This window comes from Aulonocara stuartgranti (genome assembly GCF_965226115.1).
Source record: "Aulonocara stuartgranti genome assembly, chromosome: 8".
NCBI classification, from domain to species: Eukaryota; Metazoa; Chordata; class Actinopteri; order Cichliformes; family Cichlidae; genus Aulonocara; species Aulonocara stuartgranti.
In genome coordinates, this window is record NC_138959.1 from 29591564 (window position 1) to 29617604 (window position 26041).

The 26041-nt window shown below is 42.8% G+C and overlaps 1 protein-coding gene across 2 annotated transcripts; it reads right to left on the reverse strand.

Annotated features, from left to right (window-relative positions):
* Positions 1–1008: 1008 nt before the first annotated feature.
* Positions 1009–25108, reverse strand: mtr (5-methyltetrahydrofolate-homocysteine methyltransferase). 2 transcript variants are annotated; one of them, XM_082544217.1, is made up of 33 exons: positions 24588–25108; positions 23728–23939; positions 23527–23616; positions 23138–23207; positions 22954–23046; positions 22492–22598; positions 22247–22306; positions 21390–21484; positions 21180–21280; positions 20925–20986; positions 19491–19558; positions 19333–19412; positions 18872–18984; positions 18601–18741; positions 17818–18003; positions 17560–17739; positions 17077–17193; positions 16653–16793; positions 16497–16586; positions 14791–14943; positions 13031–13138; positions 12646–12746; positions 9664–9731; positions 8735–8855; positions 7281–7362; positions 6819–6917; positions 6539–6614; positions 5688–5843; positions 4823–5022; positions 4474–4674; positions 3547–3739; positions 2509–2621; positions 1009–2204 (listed from the first exon to the last, which is right to left on the reverse strand). In XM_082544217.1, the coding sequence occupies exons 1-33, from the start codon at positions 24628–24630 to the stop codon at positions 2115–2117; spliced, it is 3810 nt and encodes a 1269-aa protein (XP_082400343.1). In that variant the 5' UTR covers positions 24631–25108; the 3' UTR covers positions 1009–2114. The 2 variants fall into 2 exon arrangements, with proteins under 2 accessions (XP_082400343.1, XP_082400344.1); XM_082544218.1 differs by having other exon boundaries at positions 24556–25107.
* Between the last annotated feature and the right edge of the window lie 933 nt (positions 25109–26041).

Sequence of the window (26041 nt, forward strand, 5' to 3'; positions counted from 1 at the left end):
AAAGACACTATAAAAAGAAGGAACCCATAAAATCAGATTAAAACAATGGGAAGAGTGGGGAGGAAGAACTACCATTTAATGGGAAGAGACCCGTAGCAGAGCAGAGAACAGAGGAAAAGAAACCACAAACAGGACAAACGAAAGAGTCTGAATAGAAATATTAGCTTTTCCTTCTTTCCTGACCGTCTTTGTCACAGTGAAAATTTTAGCATCTTCAATTCTGCCACTTCCAGGTCCACCGTTTCCAAACCACCAATCACAGCAGGTCTCAGTATCATCTTGTAAACCTTCCATTTCATGCCTGACACTCATCTCCACCCACTTCAACCTACCTGCCCTTTCTTCTTCTCTTGGTTTGGATGCTTAAGCCCAGGTACGTAAGACTGATCTACGCTCACTGCCTCAACTCTGCATTTCTACCCCCCACCACACACACACACACACACACACACACACACACACACACGCTTTCATTCCTTTCCCTCCAGGCTCTTGGACACTGCTGCCTAAGCTCATCTGTCATCACTATTGCAACCAGAAAGAAGCTCCGAGCTGATCCCTGATGTATTCTTCACATTGACCTGCACCACACATCTCACTGTCCTTGTACATCCCCTGTATCATCCTCAAATACTTCTCCACACCTCCCGACTTTCTCAGTTCCCCTCTTGGCAGCCTATCATATGCCTTCTCTAGACAAAGACTCAGTGTAACTCCTTTTGTTCTTCTCTGCATTTCCTCCCTCAACACCCTCAAAGAGAATACTGCATCTGTAGTATTCCTACAGCCCCTGACAAGGACCAGCTAAAGATGCCATCTGTAGTAGTCCTCAGCATGAAGTCATTCTGGTCCCGACCAATCATCAGACCTCTCTTCTTATCCCAACTTTCAGGTTTGTGTTATGGGCATCGTCCATGTCAAAGACAGCTTCTGTTTTCACAGATGGACTTTTTGCTTCTACAAAAAGGTGAATCTGAAAGTTAAACTCAGAAAAAAGACAGAGCCAACTTTAAGCTTAAGACTGGTTTATTTTTAATTATCAGAAATCCACTTCTATGTAAAAATAAAGGGGACTGAGAAGGTATCAAAGTTCCATAAAACGTTGAACAGACACTGCAGCATTAAGATTTGTAAAGAGCACTTAACCAGCAAATCTTTCAACTGTCGAATCTCCTGATTTGACATCTGAACATGGCTGCACCCCGAGCGGTTTAAGATCAACACTGGCTGCCATCATAATGACACTGCTGAACTGATCCATAAACTACATTTACTTTGATAAAATGTTTAGAAAACCAACTACACAGAAATCACAATGTAAACAGTAGTGATCACAACCCTTGTGCTGAAATATTACAATAGTCTGACTAAAGCAACTAGCACCAAAATTATTTGGCAGAAACAGCATTATAACCTGACATAATCCGTCTTCTTTCCCTAAATGTGCAGACGAAGAACAGTTGTTTGAAATGTTTTATGTATATGTTGTTTTTAAACTTGAACAACATGCTGTCATTACGAGTGTGTTATCTATTATGCCAGCACATTTCAGTTTCCATATAAGATGCTGCTAAAGTTTTAGAAATAAAATGACCAACGTGAAATTAAAAGTTGAACACATTCTGTGTTTGTCTACAAATCTTCTCTTTACAAATAAAAAGCTAAAGTAAAATCAGTTGGTATTAACGAGCCCTCGTGAGTATCATTGGTTTGATTTGATCTCTTCTGTGCTTCACTTCTTCTCAGTGATCTTTGTTTGAGGGCATGTGTAAATGGTCTTCTCCAACAAGTATTAACCTTTAATTGCACATTTGGAAATCGGCCATTGAATGTGCAGCAAGAGCAGCAACAGCAGTTTTAATTAAGCACTTTGCTTTTTCAATTTTTTTTAAAGAAAATACCACTATGTGCATCTGTCCAGTACCCGACAGACGGATGAACTGTCAACAACTGGCATGAAATGTTTTCCTGTAGTGTTTATCGTAATAGAAAAGTCTGAGGCCCTGTGTCTTTGTACAGGGATGTCAGTGAGAGGGAGTGACAGCAGTTACAGCAACAACTCATGGGAGCCAAAGTGGAATGGTTGGACTGTAAACTGGATCCTCTGTTGCAGCTTACACTTCATTGTCATAACCCAGGATGGGAGCGAGCCATCTCTCCACCTCCTCCACATTCATCTCTTTCCTGCTGGCATAGTCCTCCACCTACAGATGAGATGTGCACAGAGGCCACAAGTTTAGCTCTTGTTTGGGAAGAGACCCGCAGCATATCAACTAAGTTTGGCCGGTGTATGAGCAGAAAGATTCAGGCAGAAATGGAGCGCATAGAGAGACCAGGACATGGACAAAACAGAAAGCAGCACAGGAACTGGACATCTCTCTTTTTCAGGTTTAAGACCTTAAGAAATCATGACCTGCAGATATTAGATTAAAAACAGTCTGTTAAATGAAACTATAGTTGACACATGTTCAACACTGATGTACAGTGAGGCACATTATCAATGGATACCTGCTCCTTGGTGATCTTTCCAACAGCAAAGTATGAAGCCTGAGGGTTGGAGAAGTAAAGTCCCGACACAGAGGCGGCAGGTGTCATGGCCAGGGACTCTGTCAGACCAATGCCTACAGTCACACACAAATGCACAAGTAAACACAAAAAGAAAACAAACACCCACACAACCCTACGCACACATGGAAAAAATATAGTAAATAAAATGTCCATGAGACAGACAGCAGATCAGTGTGTTGCATAAAAAACTACACCTAGCGTGGTTAGCCTCTCAACTGACATTTACGGGGTGGTTTTTAAGCCGTTGCGTGCACTACATCTGAGGAGATCATTACCTGCTCAGCCTACCCGTGCTCTGTTCTGTTTGGCACCCTGTGCAGATGCAACACCCGATCTCAAGCACACAGGTATATAAAAGCACTCTCACCTGTATGCTTTTTGCATGAGTGTGACTTTTCCTCTAAAAGGTGATTTGAAGCACATGAATGCACAATATCAACATACTGTCATCGTGATAAATAGGTGTAGAGAGTCAACTGAATCCATGTCCTGGTTTAGTTATAAAAACTGCAGCTGGAGTTTGGAGGCTGTGAAACTAAACCCCTGATTGTGGATTATATGCAGTAATGTGATTTGATCAAATGTTCATGATACAAATGTGAATACAGAAAGATATTTATGCATATCTGATTATTTTCATAGGCTATGAACATTTGCACACAGGCAGAAAACTGGAAGATTTCATTTGAAATTTGTACAAAATGAATATCTGAGGTTCATCCAGACTGTTCCACACTCCTCAAAGGTTCCGGTTCATGCTGACATCACAGCATCATGCAGCTGCTGCAGAATTTCACTTCACAAACCAGTAATTCTGATTATTTACTGCAATACTTTGTCATCAAAAATACTTATGGAAGTTAAAGACGTCTGTCTAAGCTAATCCAACCCACTCATCTGTTCAGCATAACGTTTGTACTTAAGCAACAATGGATCCGTTTCAGGGAGTCAGATATGATGTGGTTTTGGTGTTCTCACCAGTCTTCTCCTGGATATTAGCCAGGCTCCACATCATAGTCTTCTCTGTGTGGTCGGGCTGGCTGGGGTAGCCAGCTGCCGGTCTGATTCCTTTGTACCGAACTCTGTGGAGATCCAAGGTATGCAGAGCCTCATCTGTGCTGTAGCCCCACAGCTCCTTACGCACACGAGCATGGAGCTCTTCAGCAAATGCCTTCATGGTGGACAGATGGACAAAGAAGAAACAAGTGAATGGAAACAATGCCTCTAAATGGGTGTTTATAACCTGGACACACTGTTCCCATATTGTATCCAGCTGCCTCTGGATACTGGAGACATCAATAATAATAATAATAATAATACATTTTATTTAAATAGCGCCTTTCAAAGCACCCAAGGACACTGTACAACAGATAAAAACTGGAAATATACACAATGGTAAAAATAGAAGATAAAAGTTAAAACATACAGAAATTTAAGAATAGGCAATTTTAAACAGATGAGTTTTGAGGGTGGATTTAAAAAAATCAAAGGACTATATGCCCGCAAGCACAGATTAAAAAGTAGGGTGTCAGCTGGAAAAGCATATACAGAAGTTCCCTTCCCTAAACGAAACTGTAGACTCTCATACTCCATTGTTCATCAGACTTTAGCAATCCCAGCTGAGATCAGAGCAGTATAATGTAGATGAGCGCTAGTAGTCAATGCAATGGCTGAGAGCTGAAACCAAGCACCTCTAACATGAAACGCCTGCACCCCCTGCAGCTAATGGCTATGACTTAAAATTGCAAGCCATGAATTTGAAACAAAAAGAAGAAAGGATTTTTAAATGGTAACCAGCTGTTACTTGCAAGTAACCCTAGAGTTACCGTGCCAACATTGGCGCTTGTACTGTGGTATAATTACCAAGGAGGAAGGAAGTTTTTAATGTTTTACAGGAAACAGTACCTCAGCTAGTCGATCGGCCAGAGCTTTCACCATGATGCTATTATAGTCGTCTCCCTGAGCTTGAAACTGCTGACTCAGTTCTTCAGCTCCAAACACACCCACAGCAAACAATCCAATGTAGTCTGCCACACCGCTGTCTACAGGGGCCACAAAGTCAGACACACACAGGTACGGCTCGGAGGAGGAGCCATCCTTCTCCACCTGCAGCACAAACACACAACACTGTTGAAAGAGCGCTGACAGAAAGGAGACGTTATGTGTTTAAAAATGAACATATTACAATACTTAGATTATACAGGACAAGATGTTAAAGGTGTCTGTCGCAGCAGGATAAATCACAATCCCTCACCTGCTGCCGTAAGCCGTGGAACGTGGCGATGGGTTCTGTGTCCCCGTCCACTGCAGCGTCATCTTTGTACACCCTGATGTCGTCGCCGTTACTCTGGGCGCGCCAGAATCCCACCAGGCCCCGCCCCTTCAGTCTGCAGTCATCAATCATCTGGTGGATCAGCTGCTGGGCATCATCAAAGAGTTTGCGAGCTTCTGAACCTGCAGTAGCCAAAGATCACGAGTTCAGTGGCTTTCCCTGAATTCTTCTTGAAGCTTCATACTTTTATTCTAGTTTTCAAGACATGAGACCGTTTGTGATGAGGCTTCTGTGACAGGTTTTCACTGGATTTCTCAAGGACATCATTTTCTGATACTGCTCATTTGCTGTCGACGTTTTTCTTTCCACTTGTCCAGTTTCCTCACATTTTTGAGGAAGCGCCGCACACGCCCAGACAAGTTTTTAGTTAATAGCTCTTTGGAAATGGCCCTGTTGCTGTAAGAACACTATTTCCTGCCTGTCAAGCTGTGTTATCTTTGCCGTGTGTTTTTGCAAGAGGCTGCTGGTAGCACAGCGGCCAAGTTACAAATCAGGTACAAGAACTGGGCCCAAAACGAGTGGAAAGGGGCTGTACGAAGAAAACCCCTGAAAGACCTTCAGAAAGCCTTAAGAACACTGGGAAGCAAAATGTAATCAAATAACAGGGCGGTTCAAGACTTATTTATGGCTTAGTTTGTATGGTCTGATTCATTAATCAGTAAAATGTGACTTTTTCCCTCTCCTGCACTCCACTTGTACCCATTTATAATTGAATTTTAACCATTTCCTACAGTACAGGTGCAGTACATATTTATATATTTCTAAATAACCCTGACTGAGCTTGTACCAACGGTCTTGTCATTGAAGATCTTCGGGTATCCCCTGTTGGGGTATTTTCCTCTCAGCTGCCACACATCAAAGAACGGCTTCCAGTCGATGAAGTCCAGCAGGCTGTTCAGATCGTACAAGTCAAACACACGAGTGCCCAGGAACTGAGGACAAACTGAAACACAGAGAAGTCTGCTCACAGTTCTGTATGTGCTTGTTTCAGCACCTGAAACCAAGGACAACGAGGGCTGCAACCATTCATAGAGTAATTCAAATAATTAGATCATTTAAAAACAATTCTCAACACAAAGTCTCTGCTTCGAGGCTCTGCAGTGCGCAGAAGTTTTAAACAGTGTAAATGTGACCGTTTCACCCACATCTGCTACTAAAAACAATCTGCAATACAAACGTATTTAGGAGCAGTGCACGAGTAAAAGGTCAGAGTCTGCTCACACGCCACGAAGAGCAAAGAGGCGGAGCCGTTACCGAGGTGTCCTAAACAGCAGCGCTGTTCCTGTGATTATCATTAAAGACTAGCAGGCGTCCTTCATCGAAGCACCTGATCAACAAACTCTGTAGCTGCTCCATCCACTGCTCTTTATTTTACACAATCTGCAGTGATCTGCAGTGCAGTCCAGAAGAAACTCTGAAACACCCGCATTTTTCCCTTTTATATATTTATTATAGCTCACTAATAAGACAAAAGTATTTCTCAACGATTACTCGATTAATCGATGGAATTATTTACAGATTATTCGACAGCTGCAGCCCTAAATGCAACATTTCAAACTTCATCAAATGCAAATATTTTAGCACCTAATTAAAATGACACATTAGGTAACAACTACTACTGGTCATTGCTTGACTTGCCTGGCTGGGGCAGCGAGTGCCAGTCTACCTTTAATGCCTTCTCTCTCGCCTGGGACAGAGACAGGTAACAGCGATCCTGAACACACAGGGAGACAGTTGATTATGTCACAAGTATAACTCGGTGTCATCTACATATTTATTCACATGTGCCACGAACAGTCAAGTATGTGATTTCATTAACAGCAGCTCCGCTGTACAATGGTAAAGGGTGGAGAAACCACCGTTTGGTCACAGGAAATGTTCCATGTTTGGTTTCTTTTTCTCTACTGGCTGCTTTTACCTTCAGGGAATCATAGTGCTCTTGTCTGATCTCCTCATACTCCTCTTTCAGCTCCTCGAAGTACTCTTCCTTTGCCGTTTCATCCAGCAGCTGTGAACACTGAGACAGCCCGGGGAAAACGTGAAGTCAACACCACATTTTGTACTCCTTAAACAATGTGTAACCACACAAAGCCTGTGTGCTGGAAAAACTGATTTACATCCTGTACGGTTTAAAACTGAACCACACAGGATTTTTAGACAATTTGGAAGATTTTGCTTGATTGGTGCAAAAAGTTGAACTTCTCCCCTCAAAGCAGTATTAGCTATAACATGGATCATTTTATTTAGATTCATTTGAGGCTAGTACTGTCATTTCAAGTCAAATGTGTATAGAAACGTTCCCAGTTTTAATGTTGTTTTTTTGCCATCCATCGTTCTTGATCATGGAAAAGTTGGAGTCAAGGCAGGCAGATGTTCTTACCACCACCACACTCCTGGAAGCATCCAGAACATGGATAACAGGGCAGCTGTAGCGAGGGGCAATCTTCACTGCTGTGTGTACCCTACCCAACACAAAGTACAGGTTATTATTCGACTGCTGCACTTCTGCTTACAGAAGGATTGTCTATACAAACAAATAAGGAGGCCCTGATGCTCTTATAGCCTCTCGAGGCTGCCTCACTTTTGGAGTCAGCCTCGAGTGGCTAGAAGATGAACTGCATCAGTGAGTCGATCCCAGTGGATACAACAAAAAAAGCTGTTTTCTGTCTGGATCGAAAAACAAAAGAAAACAACTGTTTCGGCCTCTGTGGACAGTTTCCAATGTTGTGACAACTCTGAAGTTACATTTGAACTAAATTATCTACATACTTGAGAATGGAGCTGGGCTACTTTAGGAAATTACAGTATATTACTCACTGCAAAGCCTACAGTGATTCTGTGCAGCATGCTTCACGTGTTCCACATTTTGTCATTTCTTCCAAAGTAGATTCATTTTTTACGTCCCCTTGGCTGAGTGTGAGGGTCATTGTCCCGTTGGAGCCTTCACCCCAGTCCCAGGTCCAGAGCTCTCTGGAGCAGGTTATCATGAAGGATATCTTCCTCTTGACCCTGACTAGTTCCTGCTGCCAAAAAACATCCCCACAGCATAATGCTACCACCACCATGCTTCGCTGTAGGGATGTTACTGGCCAGGTGAAGAGCAGTGCCTGGTTTCCTCCAGACACGAAGCCAAAGAGCTCAACCGTTCTTTCATCAGTTCCAAGAACTTTCTCGTGGTTTCTTTGATGTGCTGTACCTTTAACTTCTCCACAAAGTAATGCTGGATTTTTCCAGAGTGACCCCGATTGCTCAGATTGGTCAGGTCAGCTCTTAGAAGAGCCCCGATGGCTCCAAACGTCTCCCATTTACAGATGACGGCGTCCACTGAGCTCACTGAACTCTTCAATGCTGCAGAAATGCTTCTGTATCTTGACTCAACTCTGTCTTGGAGGTCTATAGACAATTCCGTACAATTCCTTGGACTTCATGGCTTTGTTTGTGGGCATACGCTGACAACTATAATTCTCATTATGGGATATTGTCCACAGAATTGTTAAAAATTCATTTAATCAAATTTTCTTTCTTTTTTTCCCCCTAAATGAAAGTCTGTATATTGTTCACATGATCAAAATAAATTGAACACAAACGTAAAAAAAATCAGGCTGTAACAGGACAAAATGTGGAACAACTGAAGCCCTGTGAATACTTTCTGTCAGGCCTGCAAGGCTTTTGCAAATTCTTCCTTCCGTTTTCATTGGGGACTCTAAATTCGCCCCGAGATAAAATATGTGGGCGACCATTAGTGCATCTCCTACACGTAACCTTCGACTTGAACTTTTCAGTACATTGTATCTAGTTCAGAATTAGAGCTTTGTGATTGTAGGTATGCAATACTTTGATGTGGTGGCTCCTCCAATCAGCAGTGGTGTGGTCATTCCCAGTCTCTCCATCTCTTTGGCCACATAGATCATCTCATCCAGAGAAGGGGTGATAAGACCAGACAGACCAATGACATCTGAGGTACCAAAGCAAGTACACAAATGCTGTTACAAACTAATAAGTCTTAATCCTGCAACAATACTTTGAGCTTTTGCTTAAAAGGGTCTTATTGAAAAATGCAGGCTAAAATGACAACACGCACAAGTGCTCAGCTTTAGGATGCAATCAACTCAGGAAATTCTTTAAATGTATATATTATTTTCTTCATCTATGCATAGAAAGAAAATGAAAACCTGTGAAAACCTGCTAGAGAGAAAAGTCTAAATAAGACTCCATGCACAGCTGTGCTCACACACTAATGATTAACAGGATCAACCAGTTATTTTCTAACCTTTCACTACCCAAGGCTGCTATTGTTTACGGTCATATCATGATTAGAAGTTGTCCTGCTTTTTAATAAGTTAGTACACAAAAGCAACAAAATATCCCATCATCATGCAAGATTACAGACTCGTCACTGCTCTATCGTTAGGACAATAACCTGACAGGAGCATTATATATTAATGCTTATAGAACAATTAAATTGCTTCGGGACTCTCAGACTCTGTATTTCTTACTGATACTTACCATGGAAACACTCAACTGGCTTCCAAATTTAGGGAACAACAGTTATATATCACACAAGTCAGAATAAATCCTGTAAACTTCTCCTTGACACATCATGGTATACCCACGAGCAGCTCCACCACACAGGCTGAGTAACTTTCATTCTGCCTAAAAGGCAAAAACTAGGCTAAAGATATCCAGCTACTGCTTAAATGCCAGCAACGTCCAGTAATGAATGAAGTCCATAACGTTTCTGTCAGTCTGATCTTTACAGTTACCTGCTTTCTGTGTAACGGCCTCTCTGAGGATCTGATCACATGGAACCATTACACCCAGGTCGATCACTCTGCACGAGAACAGCAGAAGCAGCAGGAGAATCAGTTTGGTCTGTTTCAGCTGCATACAGGAAGCATGTGAATATAATGCATATGCATTGTTGTTCCTAGAGTATTTAAAAGTAGAATGGGAGGCAGAGCCTTCAGTTTTCAGGCCCCTCTTCTGTGGAACCAGCTTCCAGTTTGGATTCAGGAGACAGACACTATCTCTACTTTCAAGATTAGGCTTCAAACTTTCCTTTTTGCTAAAGCATATAGTTAGGGCTGGACCAGGTGACCCTGAATCCTCCCTTAGTTATGCTGCAATAGACGTAGGCTGCCGGGGGATTCCCATGATGCATTGAGTTTTTCCTTTCCAGTCACCTTTCTCACTCACTATGTGTTAACAGACCTCTCTGCATTGAATCATATCTGTTATTAATCTCTGTCTCTCTTCCACAGCATGTCTTTATCCTGTCTTCCTTCTCTCACCCCAACCAATCACAGCAGATGGCCCCGCCCCTCCCTGAGCCTGGTTCTGCTGGAGGTTTCTTCCTGTTAAAAGGGAGTTTTTCCTTCCCACTGTCGCCAAAGTGCTGCTCATAGGGGTCATATGATTGTTGGGTTTTTCTCTGTATCTATGAAGCGCCTTGAGGCGACTTATGTTGTGATTTGGCGCTATATAAATAAAATTGAATTGAATGCAGTACTGACGATGGAAGAAGGATAAGAAACTATGAAAGAACCCAGGACAGCTTAGTGGAGATGTTTATCGTGATGTGTGTAGTTATGGATTAACCAGTTGGCCCGGGCTAGCAGTCATCAATTAGAATTTAAGACAAAGATGGTCATTAGTACCAGTGGAAACCCACCACCATGGTACTCCAGCATACACAGTCCATGTCTTATTTTGTCTTTATGGGAACTATTTTATTTTCCTAATATTCTCTGAGAATGTAAAAATTATTACACAACTGCAGAAATTCTTATTTAAGAGTGCAAAAATAAATGAAATGAAAATAAATATTCAGTTGTTCAGTTAGCGATTCACAGTGAAGGATTGTTCATGTCGCTCAGCATTTAAGTGCAGCAGCACACACGCACTGAACTACAGCTATTAAAGTAGGGCTGCTCAATTAATCGAATTTTAATCACGATTACGATCTGGGCTTTCAACGATCATTAAAAATGACTGAGCCGATTATTAGCACCTCCCTCGTGCTTTACTCTCGCGCTGCTCCGTGTGGCAAATCGAGCGCACCTCTCTGCATTTCGAACACCTGTCACAACAATTGAGAGGACCCGAGGGAAGCTCGGAAAGCTCAGCAGAAGTTATTTGGAGAGGAGAGTGACTGCCGTTGGTTGAAAAGAGGTAAAAAAAAACTTCAGTGGTTGGAAACATTATGGGTTCAGTCAGACGTGGATCAAGTAGACACAGTGTGTAAACTTTGCTACGGTGTCGTAGCTGCACCACAGAGCAACACTGCAAAGTTCACTAAACATAGATGTTTACATTTTTCATTTATTTTTTATATTGCAAACATTTGCACATTATTTTATAGTATTTTTTTAAAGTCATTATTCAATACATTGTTATTGTTAACCCTTTAAATCCCTGTAGAACCGGAACCACATAAGCTAGCGCAATAATTTGTTTTGCATATGAAACCAGAGGAGTTGTACTTACATCTGATGCCATCAGCTTGTCCTCGGTCACGGTTTCCTTCCACAAAGCTTTGCAAAAATTGCATAAAAAGCTCTTGCAGGAACAAAAACATAATATTCCAGAAACACGCTTTGCCGATCCGATCAGCTGTTCGTAACACTTCCCACAGTGAAACAGACATCAACACGAACTATCTCATGTCCGCCATTTCCTGTCCGAAACCGGAAGTGATGTCATTTTTGCGGAAAATGTAGTTTTTTACTTGTAGGCCTTAAAAGCCTATACTGGTGTTTTTATAAGTCATGTTTGACCTTTCTGAATAGTTGCTGGGAAGCTTAGAACTCGAATTCCACAGCTGGAAATAGTTTATTTTGATGCACCTGCTGTTTTCTTTGCAAATTTGCATCATAGGATTGTTTTTTGTTTTTCCCTGCAGTATATAAAAATTGCTGTATCTCCAAAATAAAACTATGAAGACACTCAAAATAAATTTCCTGTTGTTGTAAACTATTTTTTGCAACTTTTTTGTATTTAAAGTTTTGAGGGATAAACCCTTAAATTTCTCCAAGTAGAAATATATGTAAAAAAAAAAACAAAAACGATTTTCAATTTTTTTGTAGTTTATTGCACTTTTTTGCAATTAATGTAGTTACTATGGACTTAATGCAGACATATTATTAAAATATGGGCTATAACAGTTGTATAGCAACTTGAAATGCTCCCACAAATGGCACTACAACATGTAAAAAAATAATATAAGCTCTGGCAGACTTGGTTCTATGGTAGGTCTTAAAGGGTTAAATAAATATCGTCAAATAATCGCGATCTCAATTTCAGTGAAAATAATCGTGATTATCATTTTTGCCATAATCGAGCAGCCCTATGTTAAAGAGCAGTGAAATTTGGATGCTTTCTACTTCTCTCCCACAATGCAACACTAGTCCCTGTGGAGGATCAAAAGGCAATGTGAGGTGCGTTACATCACTTGACCTAGTGAGTGCACTGCTGACAGTACCACTGAGCTTAACATGTAGCCTCAGAGGACTGCAGTCTGTAAACAGAGGGATCACCCAGTTAGTGGAATATTAATGTTAATCCCCCCCAAGGCTGAAAAATGGCACTTTATTATAGTCTTGATGCATAATTTCAAATCCAATCGACTGGTTAAAGCAAGTACAAGTTCAGTCAGCTGCAGCCACTTAAGTGCTGCAAGTACACAGATTACAATGTAAATGTGTTTAGTGGGAAAGGCAAGACGCTCAGCAGCAAACTACTGTTACCTGAAGTTGTTGCAACCCAGCACTACGCCTACAATGTTTTTGCCAATATCGTGGACATCCCCCTTCACTGTAGCCAGAACTATGGTGCCTTGGTAGGGATCCTGCAGACAAAGAGAAAACAATGAGGGGAGGCCCACGGCAAACCTGACCACTCTGAGTGACATGGCTTATTCCCTCCAGCTTATGAAAACATTTGTAGAAACATTACATTTTGAGGCATTATTATCATTTATCAGTTATTCCAGTATTTGCTTGCTTTATCTTATTATTGTGGAACTCATGTAAGCTGTGAAAGTGCTGTACAGATTCTGCACACACAAAGCTTTTGGAAAAGAAAACAGTCAAAAATAAGAAGTGCTCTGAAGTCTCCTCTAAATGCACTGACCGTCTCATCACAGGATCCAGATGCAGCCATGAGCTCCTGCCTCTCCTTCTCCATGAAAGGAATCAAATAACTAACCGCCTTTTTCATAACACGAGCCGACTTGATGACCTGCAGACACATGACTGCTGACTCAGACATCTTTGCACATATAGGAAGAAACAGTCAAACGATGAATGTGTTTTGGTGAAGGATAAAAACCTCCTGGGGAAAGGTTCATACAAAGGTTCACTGAGATAAACTGAAGTCTTTCGAAGACACAAGTAAACTGCATTCACTACAACGAAGTTCCCAATCCTGTTAAGTGTGGAAGCCGCACACAAGGTCAATATAATCAGTGTAATTTTCTTAAACTGCTTATGTAATAATTATTTAATAATAACTATTTGATTGAAGTGAAGACCTTCTGGTTTCATTTTTAGTTTAAATTTTAATCTCTGGTTTAATAAGTTACTGCAACTGTCTGGGAGTGCGTCGTCTACGTAACTGAATCCTGTCTCCATCCACAAATCCCCAGTGCCTCAGTGCAGCTGGCCCCTACAACACCAACAGCACAACAAAAACTCCAGTAAAGGAAGTGGGCTCTGTGCTTATGTACTCCAGGACTGCTGCTGTAACAGGAGGATTATCGACTCACCGGAGTTAGAGGCGATGGCCCTTCAGTGCAGGCCCTTTCATTGCAGCCATCGCTTACATCTCCCACGATGCTAACAGGACACTGGACCATGCACAATAATATCAAGCAGGCCTACTAAGCAAAATGACTGTACTCTAATCCACCCACCCAACGTTATTGTCAAATATGCCGATGACACCACTGTGGGTGGGCTAATCTCTGATGGAGATGAGAGTGTACAGGACAGAGGCAGTGAATTTGTCCCGCCGATGCTCAGAAAGCAACCTGAAAAAACAACCTGAAACTGAGCGTCCTTCAAATAAACGAACTCGTCATGGACTTCAGGAGACACAGACAGCTCCACTGCCGTCTCATCATAAATGGAGAACGGGTGGAATCTGTCTCCACCTTCAGGTTTCTGGGCACCTACATCTCCGTCGACCTCACCTAGACCCACAACACCACTGCTGCATTTCCTCCGTGTCCTGAGGAAGAATAACTTGGATCAGAAGTTCTTGCAGCCCTCAGTGGAGAGCGTGCTCTCCTACTGCCACAACTGGGAACAGGAAGTAAGTAACACCGTCCAAAAAAATCATTGGCTGCCCTCTGCAGTCCTTGTAAGCCATCCCCGGATCCTTCTGTCTGAGGAAAACCAGGGTCATTACAGGTGACCCCTAGAAGCCCACCCACCCGCTGCCCTCTGGATGGCACCTCAGGTCAGTCAGGACTCACAAACAGCTTCTTCCTCTGGGACATTTGGACTGTTAACAAACACTAAAAGAAAATATTCATATTTCATCCCTGCACAGTTCGTGTGGAGCACCCACAATTTCACTGTACATGCACAATGACAATAAAGGCCTATTCTATTCTATTCTATTCTATTCTCATTCAAAGGAAAAGGGGATTTGGTGATGAACTGAGTTTCTTTATTAGCCATAATTACTTCTTTAGACAGTTTTATCGGATTTACTGAAATAAACTTGGGGATCTGTCAGGATATTTGACTAAAACTAAAACTGGTCATTTTATTTGAGACAAAGCAAAGCTAAAGTTGTTCCCACACTGTGCCACAGAAACAGTGTTCACCATGAAATTTGACCATAATCAGCTGCCAGACCACATGCACTCAAAGTCATCATCGTACCTGTGGCAGGAACATCTTTCCAGCTCCAAACAAGTCTCCCACCGCCTTCATGCCGTTCATCAGGGGTCCCTCAATGATACGAAGGGGTCGAGTGTAGCGGTGAACCTGAGCCCGACACTCTTCAACATCCTCCACCACATACTTCTCTATTCCCTAACAGCATCAATACAAGACGGACCATTAATAACATCTGGTGTTAGGAACATTTTCAAAACAAAGTCAATATATATAAATTTCATATGTGGAATTTGAGGCGATGTTTGAACATGAATACTTCCCAAACTATTAAAGATAAAATCCAGACATTTTCACTCTCCCTCCTTAGAGTAAAGTAAATTAGGATGTGATCATTAGAACAGATACGTCTAAAACTATCTGCCACGGCCTTTCAAGTTCCAAAACAAAAAATACTCCAAAAAAGGGCGTGGGCGGCAAAGGGTGGTTTGTTTCAGAACGCACTTCCGACTTGATTCTTTGAAAAATAAATGCTGTTTACTTCATGGCAAAATAAAACCCAAAAATCAACCCAATCATTTCTTACAACTTAGATGTAAATGAAACTTAATCCAACTCCACAAGTTCATAAAGTGTCAGTGTCCCACCCGACCACCAAAACCCCCCCAAAACATTTCCAGCACACCCCACAGCGTGCCCTTAATCTCTAAATTAATGGGAGGTTCCAAAAGTTACCAAACGTATCACGACGTCTTCAGTCTCAGCTGCTTTCCCCAACCCCAAGGTACATTTGGATAACGACTGAAACCAGCACTACTGGTGAACAAATGGGTGTGAGGTCAGTTCTTTGGATCATAATTATGCAACTTGTCACGACTATTGAAAAACAATTAACCGTTCACCTCACGAGGATCCCACAGAGACTGACAATGCTTCTACATACTCTTCACAAGGTGTTTGAATTAGGGCTGGGTATCGCCACGGATTTCTACAATCGATTCGATTTGAATCAGGGAAATTTTGCCTCAGACAGTCAGAAAAATTATACATCTCATCATTTAACGGTACATATCCATATTTTTCTATCTATAAAAAGAAAGCTGACACTGTGAGACTTCATCAGAGGTGTGAGCTTCACAGCAGAGGCCTTTGTGTCAAAGTGACTGAGGATAAAACAGAAAAACATGAAGCAGATTTTCCTGGCCTGGTTTTTTATAACTGCTTTAAAATATTCTGCAGTAGCTAAAAAAAACCATGAATCAGCACATGAACATAACCTGATGCTGCTGAAGTGAAGCAGAGCAAAGTTACAGAGGTTTGATTACAGACACAGCTGAGAGTCTCTGGCATCATTTTAAAGTTTACATTTCTTCAGTATTGAACAGCAGAAATGAGGCTTTCTTGGTCTTTTTCAGGGACGACAACAGTTGTTCTGGAGCAGTGGAGGTTGATCAAGCCTTGAAAGCCGCTGCTACTAATTCCAGGGATAACAACAGGTCCCACAACTCAAGCACTTTGTTTTCCAATCTGTGACTTTTTGTATACAATCTTTTGTTATTTATTACTATTTATATTTTATTCCTGCACAGCTGGTGTGGAGCTCTATAATTTTGTTGTACATGTACAATTACAATAAAAGGGCTGTTCTCTTTCATCCTAGGCACACAGCTCTACCTACTGGACCGCTCTGACAATTCTCTCACAACTAAAACCGTATTTTATTGTATAACAGAAACATCCGATTACCTTACCTTTATCAGAGCGTACTCCAGCCGCTCCTCTACACTTCCTTCCCTCCACTCGTCTGTCCGAATGATCTGCTTCCCTCCTTTGGTGTTGTTCTGTTAACAAACATCTGTCAAGCAAAGCAACAACAGCTTGGTGCTGCGTGACATGCGTGTGTGTACCTGTGCGTAGGCCAGCAGCTTCTCCGTAGCATCGCCATCTCTGTTCCAGATGAGGTTCTCACACAGTGTCAGCAGTTCCTTGTCGATGTCGTCATAAACGGGCAGGTTCCCTGCATTCACTATTCCCATATCCATACCGTTCTGTCGCGGCACAGCGGATAGCAACATAAAGCTAACGCAGACAAACTTCTTATTTCTAATAAGAAATGTGTAGCTCGTTACATTTGGAGGCAAATTTCATTGAACTAAAGATCATTTGTTGTTACAGAGTTCCAACAAGTACACTGCAAGTCTTTGTGAGAGCGTTCTGAATCTTCACATGCAGTTTCACTCTTTCTTTCTTTCTGTTTACGCTCACTACATCGAATAATAACAAAACACAAAAATGAAGGCCCGCACTACAACCGCTCATCTTCATGTTTACCTTGATAGCACGGTACAGAAACACCCCGTGCATAGCTTCTCTGATCACCTCCATTCCTCGGAAAGAGAAGGACAGGTTGGACAGACCTCCGCTCACCCTGGCTCTTGGCAATGTTTCCTAAACATCAACGCCGATGCAAAAACACATCACGGTTACACCAACCAGAATCAAAGGTTTGTGTTGTGATTAATGTGGATCTACAGAACTGATGGACTATTGAATAAAACTTCAAACAGCTGATTAGAATAGTTTAAGCACAGTTTCTAGCCTGTACAGTAAATATCACTTAATGAGAATTAATGCTGTTGTCCTTATACTTGAATGACCTTAAGGCATTTTTTAGCCCTGAAATCTACTAGTTATATAAGTTAGTTAGAAACACCAAACTACAGGAAGATAAAGGATGAGGTTTGTAAGTAATGTGGCTGCTAAAGCACAGATGCAAACTTTGAGGGATGAGATGAAGTTGTGTTGAGTCTCTACCTTAATAAGTTTAGTGGCCGCGATGAAGCTGATTGCATACTCGTTGTGTTCCTCCATGCCTGTACCAATGGTCAGGATGTTGGGGTCAAAGATGATGTTGTTTGGGTCGAATCCCACTTTGTTGACCAACAGCTTGTAGGCACGAGTGCAAATCTCCACTTTGCGCTCCGTATCTGTGGCCTGCAGAGGACAGCACGCTTATCAGCAAGTTCATGTGTGTCTGTCTGTGTGTCCACATGAGCGAAGGCATGTGCAAACCTGCCCCTCCTCATCAAAAGCCATGACCACCACAGCAGCTCCGTAACGCTTCACAGTGGCAGCTCGGAGCAGAAACTCCTGCTCGCCCTCCTTCAGACTGATGCTGTTCACGATGCACTTCCCCTGGCAGCATTTCAGCCCAGCCTCAATCACTGAGAAGTTAGAGGAGTCGATGCAGAGAGGAACCTGAGGAAGGGAAGAAGAGCTGAAGGGAAACAAAAACAGCCTGCAGTGTGTACATCATCATGTCCACTGATGCACTGATCAGATCAGGTATCGCTGACAACAGACAATCACGTCTTTACTACACTATTCAGTAGCAGCTTTGCTGCTCGCTGCCTCCATGCTCTGCTGCTAACAGCAAAGTGTCAGCGATACAGTCAACAGTATTTCATACCTGCACTACAGAACAGCTTTACTCTTATGTTTGGAAACTGCTGAACACAAAGACATCTCATTATCACTCAGCTTATCTCACAGAGTAGGAAAAGCATGAAGTGTAATACAGGACCGAAGCATATTGTTGTTTCAGCTAACAGAAAGACACTGATTGAAAGCAGGTTGGTGAAAACCTTGAGCTCATTCGTCAGTGTGCTCAGAGCGAAAGCTGAAGCTTGCTGATATTTAACAGGTGACAGTTTCACCATCTATGCAGGGGCAGGGGAGTGTTTGATAACCTCATCACACTCTGAGGCTCTGCTTACACTACGCCGGTCAGACTGTACTTCTATTTCTGTAATGTATGCTGTACTCATATGAATGTTTTGCCTTTGAATGTCCTACCCGAGCAATATCTGGCTCAGAAGCAATGAAGCTACAGAATCGAGCCATGGCTTTTGGTCCGTCTAGCATCCCTTCATCCATGTTTATATCCAGGACCTGAGCTCCCATCTCCACCTGGGCCTTAGCGATGCTCAGAGCCTCCTTCACATTACACAGAAAAGCCAGTTGAGAATTAAAAACCTAACAATCACAATCAAACTTCTGAAAGTGAACAGCATTAATGTTAAAAACAACACGAATAAATTCAGGTAATATTATTAAATTAAACTACCTCATAGTTTCCAGCCATGATCAGCTTAGCAAATTTGCGTGACCCAGCCACATTGCAACGCTCGCCGATGTTTACAAAGTTGGTGTGTGGGCCAACGGTGAACGGTTCTAAACCTGCAAACAAAAGAATATGTTGTGTCCTGCATGAAGTTAAATCAACAAGCAGCCCTTTAGCACAGCAAGCTTACAACAACTGCTTCTGTTCTGTCAAAGGTTCGGCATGTTTATACTCAATGTTAGGATTTCTTTTAAAGTTTGAAACTTTGTCTCCTGCTAAAGAAACCAGGAGATGGAAATGAAAGCAGAACAGCTTTGATCAGAACTCCTGAATTTATAAACCAACTGACAATCTCCGTTTGGAATTTTAACTCCCAGAGTGCAACGAGTTTCAAAGTCTGACGTGCAAACACCGTTTCTACCGTGTGTGTCGTTCTGCAGCTGTGTAACGAGAGGTTTTACTACCAGAGAGCAGCAAGTAGTCTTGATAAATATCAGCAGCAGGAGCTCTCGGCACACAGTGTCTGACTGCTTCAGCTATGGCTCTGTATGGGAGGAGGGAAACAGAAAACTGGAGTGTTATATTTGAGGCAGACGTTTTATTATGAAAATGTTATACTGACCTTATGTGTGATGGAGTAGTTCCACAGCAGCCTCCCACAATATTCACAAGTCCATCCATGGCAAACTCCTGCAGACAGGACACAGTCTTATGACTGATTTATGCTTCAGCAGGAAACTTACGTCTTAACCGGAAACCCATTTTAACCCAACACATTAACCTTCATTCATTCGTAGATCGCTGACCCAATGTGTAGCTACAGGTTATGTGGAAGGTTACAGCACAGGGTTAAAACGGGTGTCTGGGTGTTACGGCTGTGGCCATAACAACACTGTGTGCGCTGTTTTGTTCTGTGTCTCTTTACTGTGCTTAAGACTCTTTGCAGGTCCCTCCCCTAATGAAGAGTAGTGAGCAGCTGATTGGACCGTGGAACACGTGACCGCGTTCAAAAAGCCGCTCTGACAGCTCCCGCAGGAGAGAGAGAGAGTGTGGAGCGAGCAGCTTGACAGCCGACGCGGTCCTGACCCTGGTTTTCCAGCCTACACTGTTGCTGTGCGTTTGTGTGAGCGTGCTCAGTGAGAGCCGCTCCTGGTGCATTAACTTAGTGCTTAGGCTGAAGCGGAAGGGGTGAGCCACCTTTTCCTTTGGAACAGTTTTCTCCTGTTTGCCGGGTTAGGCAGCGAGGGTTAGTGTTGTCCTTGGTTTGTTCTGTTTCGTTCTTAGGGTTTAGCTAGTTTTCTGGTGGGACTTAGTTGGTTTGGTTTATTATTTTGGCCTGGGTTCACCCTGGAGCTGTGCTTCATTACCTTCAATAAAATCACCTCCTTTTACTCACAACTGGTTCTGGATGTTTGGCTTGGGAACCAGGGCGGGGATTTGTCTCTCTCTCCTCTACACGCCTAGGCTAGGGGCGTAACACTGGTTACGACAGACTTTCCACAGAAGTCCAAACAAAGTCAGCACAACTCCTCAGCAACCCCAGACAGGTTTTTGTCTTTTAATACTGTTTTCAGTCACACTGGATGGCAGCTGGCAGGCCTCCAGCTTAAGCTGACAGTAGCACCTGCATGGAAGCTGAGAAATGTAGTGCTGTCAATGAGGCCAGCTACAGGTGATCAACCTGGGATATCAGGATATCAGATTCAGGAGGAAATCAGGAGTTTCTCTTGTGAGAGTGTCCTAGGTTGACGTAGGGAAGGTTAACCAAGCATCTTTTTCCCAAGGTGGGAGAAGTCAGAGCTCCAAGAGGAAACCTGTGCGAGCACAGACAGATGATATTTAACAAACTCCACACAGACGGACCCCATCTGGGTTGGACCTCGGGACCCTCCAGCTCTGCATCATCATTCTGTTCAGACGGTGTAAAGCTAATTGCTCTGACTCAGTCTAAGGGGACAAGTGGACCCTTCACTGCAGGGTCTAGGTTTTCTGTCCCTTCCTGTACTGCTTTACACCTAAATGTCACTCAGGAAAAAACAAACAAAAAAAATCAAACCTTTAAATTGGAGGCTGTTACTTGTGGAGTTTCATCGTACCCTCCAAATGTGTTGGGAAGGCCTAACAGAGAAAGATAACATGTAGATATGATGACATCACATCTTCCTGGAGGCTCTGAAAGATGTTGCAGCAGGAACTGCCTGGACTACATACACGATGAACCTGCTATACAAAGCTGTGGTGTGTCATCAGAATCATCATGGCTTCAGCATGTGTGGTTTGTGTGTCCTCTGCTGTTTACACAGTGTCTTACCTGCATTGGGATAACAGATAATGAAAGCTGTGGTGCTTTTGCCTATGGCCTCAATGAATGGTCTCATCTCTTTTGCCCCCAAAGCACAGTTCAGACCAATACTGCACAAAGAAAGGAGGAAGGGTCTTACTGGGAAGCCATTTGTATCACATCACTGGTTTGTTCTACATTTAGAAGAGCAGCTGTTTGGTTTGATGTACAGTAACTCACCAGAGCGGTTCAGCATGCGATACGCTCACTACAAAGGCTTCTCCGGTCTGACCAGACAGAGTCCGTCCACTGCGGTCCACAATGGTCCCTGAGATCTGTATGAGCACGGTAAGAATTTAATAGCAACTTATTAAGGCTGAACTGATTTCTTTAGAGTCACTTTCAATACTTTTCAGCCAGTTCTAAAAACATCTTTGTTAAGCTTTAAAGGATTTTACAAAAATACAGAACAGAGAAAGTTCTTTATGCTGCATTTATTAGGTCTTGTTATAATCCTTCTTATATTTAAGTGTTTAAGAAAAGTCGTGGGACTATCAGCCTTTCTTTTGACACATGTGCAGTAAATGCTGCCTGTGGTGACACGTGGGCAGGTGCTGGAAAGGTTAAAGTCTGTCAGCAAACAGGATGAAGTGTCCTACGAGCTCCCGGCTGCACTGACACACAGTGTACCAACCACCACGGACACCAGCAGGTCACATGACACCCCAAATCATCAGCCTGTGGAAACGTCACACCGGGGACATTGTAGGACATAATAACGATACTTTTTGGTTAAATGTGTCTACAGTGTATTAAACTTTGGCTTATTTTTAAATAACTGATGCAAAACACCGGACTTCCTCAGTATTCTTATTTAGAAGACGCACCATTAATTAGTAGTGAACTGCAATACATTTAGAGAAACACTCATTTTTAGGAAACTATGAGCAAAGTTTCTAGGATGTGAGATTGAAACTAGAATACTCTGAAAATGAAGCCTTATGATGTGTGTTTGTCCACTCCTCCATCCATTCTAAGTGAGGTAAACAGTGTTTAAAAGTCGTGCAGCGTGGAGAAGAATAAAGAACCAGACTTACAAAGACTGGCTTTCGTTCGTAGCTCTTTTCAAATAACAGGTCGATCGCAAACAAGGCAGCCTGCAGATACAATGATCAAGTAGAAAGAGTGTAAAAAAGACTTGCATACAGTTCAAAAGTGCACTCTACTGGTGGAATAATTCTAGTACTAGTACTTCATCTGTAATGAAGTGTTCATCAGTGGGTTACTCAGTGTTAATCCTTTAACCTTAACATTACCACTATGTAAACAGGATGAGGGGTACCTTTGCATTGGCAGTGTCAAAGATGGTTTCCACTAGAAGGATGTCCACTCCCCCGTCTAATAACCCTCGTACCTGCTCTGAATAGGCTTCTACTAGCTCGTCGAACGCTGCAGAAAACACACACACTTTATTCATTGCAGTTACATACTGTATGGTGCTTATTTGCACAATGACATCATTCAATCTGAGTGTACAGCCCAGAGTTACTTCACAAATCACACATATAATGAAGCATAAAACACCGGTGCTGGAATTCCTGACATTCCTCTTCCCGATCCTGCTAATATGTCCCTAACCCTAAGAGTCACGATATTATGCAAACAGTTGCAACATTAACTGCAGTTCATCAGCCAATCATGCATCTCTTCACACATGCAGCGACAAACCATCTCACCTATCTACATCGACAGTGTTTAAAAGCTAAAGCACAACGTTGGCTGAATAACCAGTGAGCAGTCTTACTGATGTTCCTGAAATCTGGTCTCTCCACACATGGTGAAACAGACAAGGTCTTATTGGTGGGACCCACTGCGCCAGCCACGTAGCGTTTATCCCCTGATAACAAACACAAAGGTGCTGATGAACTCTCTGACACTGCAGCATTGCACAAACACTGGTGACAGTAATGTGTGGCTGTACTGCTGACCGCATTGTTTAGTGACGTCGTCCGCTGCCCTCCTCGCCAGCTGTGCTGATGCTTTGTTGAGACGATAAGCCTACACAACACACACAGGTTTACACCTTAGAGCAACCCGTCATTACTTATTACTGAAATGATTATGTCTCATGTTTCAGTGGAAAAGGTCAGTGTAGTAATATACTTAAGATTAATTCAAATGTCTTTGTTACAGCACATACAATTGAGCTGAACAGTAAATAAATCAATATAATAAAAAAAATACTGAAGACAAATATTTTACTGAGCTGAAACCTGACATTCACAAAAACGACTTCCTTCCATAAAAGGATAAATGACTCATAAATTCTAACATGGGTCCATGCAAGCCAAGCTGTGGTCAAGTAGGGACATCGTACCACGTGTTCAAGTCCGTAGTCTGCCTGGGCGATGGACGTGCTGCTGAAAGTGTTGGTCTCTATGATATCAGCACCAGCCAGCAGGTACTCCTTTAAGCAGCCAAGATGAGGAGAGCAAAGCTTGCACATAAATACAATTACACACCTGCACAGTGCAGGCGAAGTGCAAAGATTCCCATTTTGTTGACTGGATTAACCAACCTTGTGTATTTTGTAAATGATGTCCGGCTGTGTGATGCTGAGAATGTCATTGTTGCCTTTCAGCGGCAGTGTATGTGTTTTGAACTCCTCCCCCCTGAAATCTTCTTCTTCAAGCTTTTGCTGTTGGATCATAGTTCCCATTCCACCATCCAAGACCATGATCCTTTGCTGCAGCACTGCTCTCAGCTCTGACTCCAGTGGGCAGCTGCATCCTGAGCAGAAAGTGGGATGCAGTTATAGAATGACAAACTACATATTACACATAACAGGAGAAAGAAAGAGAAAAAAGTGATCCTGCAGGTGATAAATGTGAGACGGGTGGATTTTTATTCAGCATAACTTAAATATTCTTTGGATATTTTTTGTTTTTTTTACATATGCAGTACCACTACATGGTATATATACAAACACAGCAAGTGTACTTTTTATTTAAAGACTGGGTGACAGATTAGGGTGGGGTCTGGGGCTTCTGTGCTTTATTTCCAGCTGTCTGATGATTTGCTTTTACATCAGTTTGTGATTGAAACGCTTTTCTTTGTATAAAATAAAAAGGAAAAAAAAAAAAACAGGCACGAGGCATTCTGCAAGTATTCAGGACTTTTCCCCTTTAATGTAAACACGCACTGACATGATTTGCATTTGGTTTTATACATAATAAAGTACATTATGGGGACATGTGAGCCACGTGCTTCACATCTGATTGTACAGCAGCAGAAGTACACGCTCTACCGCACACACGTGTGATACGAATGGAAACTTGCTGAACACGTGTTTCGTGCAGTGGGTCCCTGTACAGTAGCTGCAGCACCAAGTTTAGCAAACAGATACCTGTTACCGCGGCCAGCACTCCGCATATTTACCCGCTTCTGAGGAGAACGGCTGAAAGACGTTAGTGGGAGCCATGTTGTAAACAGCCTCACAGTCCGTCTGAGGAACACAATGATCTTTTTCGAACTTATCCAGTCGACTCGCTCCTGTTTTGTCGAAGCTTCTTCGGTGATTCGAGGGTCGCCGCAGCACTTCCGGTCTCTTTATTTCAAAATAAAGGTTTCAAAGGGGGAAAAGTAGCGTTTGGACACTGCTCAGAGCCAAGAGTTACAAAACTTTCCCTGTTACAATGTTCTAGGCTGACTCATTCCACGGACAGATATGAGATCAGTCTGCCCTATCTGGCGACTTGCCCACCCAATAAAAACTAATGCAACGTGAAACTGACTTTTGTTCAGCCAATGCAAAAAGCAGCAGTAACCCGTCTACTTCTTATTGGGTGCGCCGCCCACAGCCCGCCTCGAAGTCCCGGGCTGCAAAATACAAAGTGTTCAAAGGAAGAAATAGGCATAGTTAGGTGAAACACGGCCACGCGTGTCGGCACAATGAACGGGTCTCGGGGCTCTAGCCCCGCCCACTATTACTACTGACGTGGCTCACAGCAGGGGCCTCGAACTCCTGAAACTTTTCCACCTGACCCTGTTGCAACACACCTGAATACAGTTAGTAAGTCATTAGCAAGACTCTAGAACTTGACTGCACGCTGAGGTTGCGCTTCAGCCATTTGATTCATGTTACAGCAGCTCATGAGTGAATGAACATGGTGCAATAAAAGTACTATTAGAAGTACAGCGATCGAGAGTTGGCACTTCATCTTGTAATCGGAAGTTTGCCGAGCCTGTTCGAGCCCCGGCTCCGACAGTCTCGGTCGTTGTGTCCTTGGGCGAGACACTTCACCCGTTGCCTGGTGGTGGTCAGAGGGCCCGGTGGCGCCCGCCAGTGTCCGGCAGCCTCGCCTCTGTCAGTGCGCCCCAGGGTGGCTGTGGCTACAATGTAGCTGCCATCACCAGTGTGTGGATGACTGGATGTAGTGTAAAGTGCTTCGGGGTCCTTAGGGACTAAGTAAAAGCGCTATACAAATACAGGCCATTTTACATTTTTCCAAACACTCACATTTACTTAATTTTACTTGAGTAGGTAGGGTTAGGGGTTGCCACGTCAGCATGCAGTCAAGTTCTATACTCTTGCTAATGACTTACTAATTGTATTCAGGTGTGTTGCAACAGGCTCACATGGAAAAGTTTCAGCCCTCGACGACTGGAGTTTGAGAATTCTGAGTTACACTAATTCATAGAATTTGTTAATGAGTGACTGAGGAGCACTCTGATATACTTTTAGTGCACCTAAATAAAATGTCTCCCCTATTTATCTCCTGCTGGCCCCTGCAATCTAAGACAGATAGTCCTTACACTTTTACAGACGTGTACATTTCTCACAGAGTGCTACAGGTGTCTGCTTGCATGCACAGCGTGTGTGAGTGAGAGCG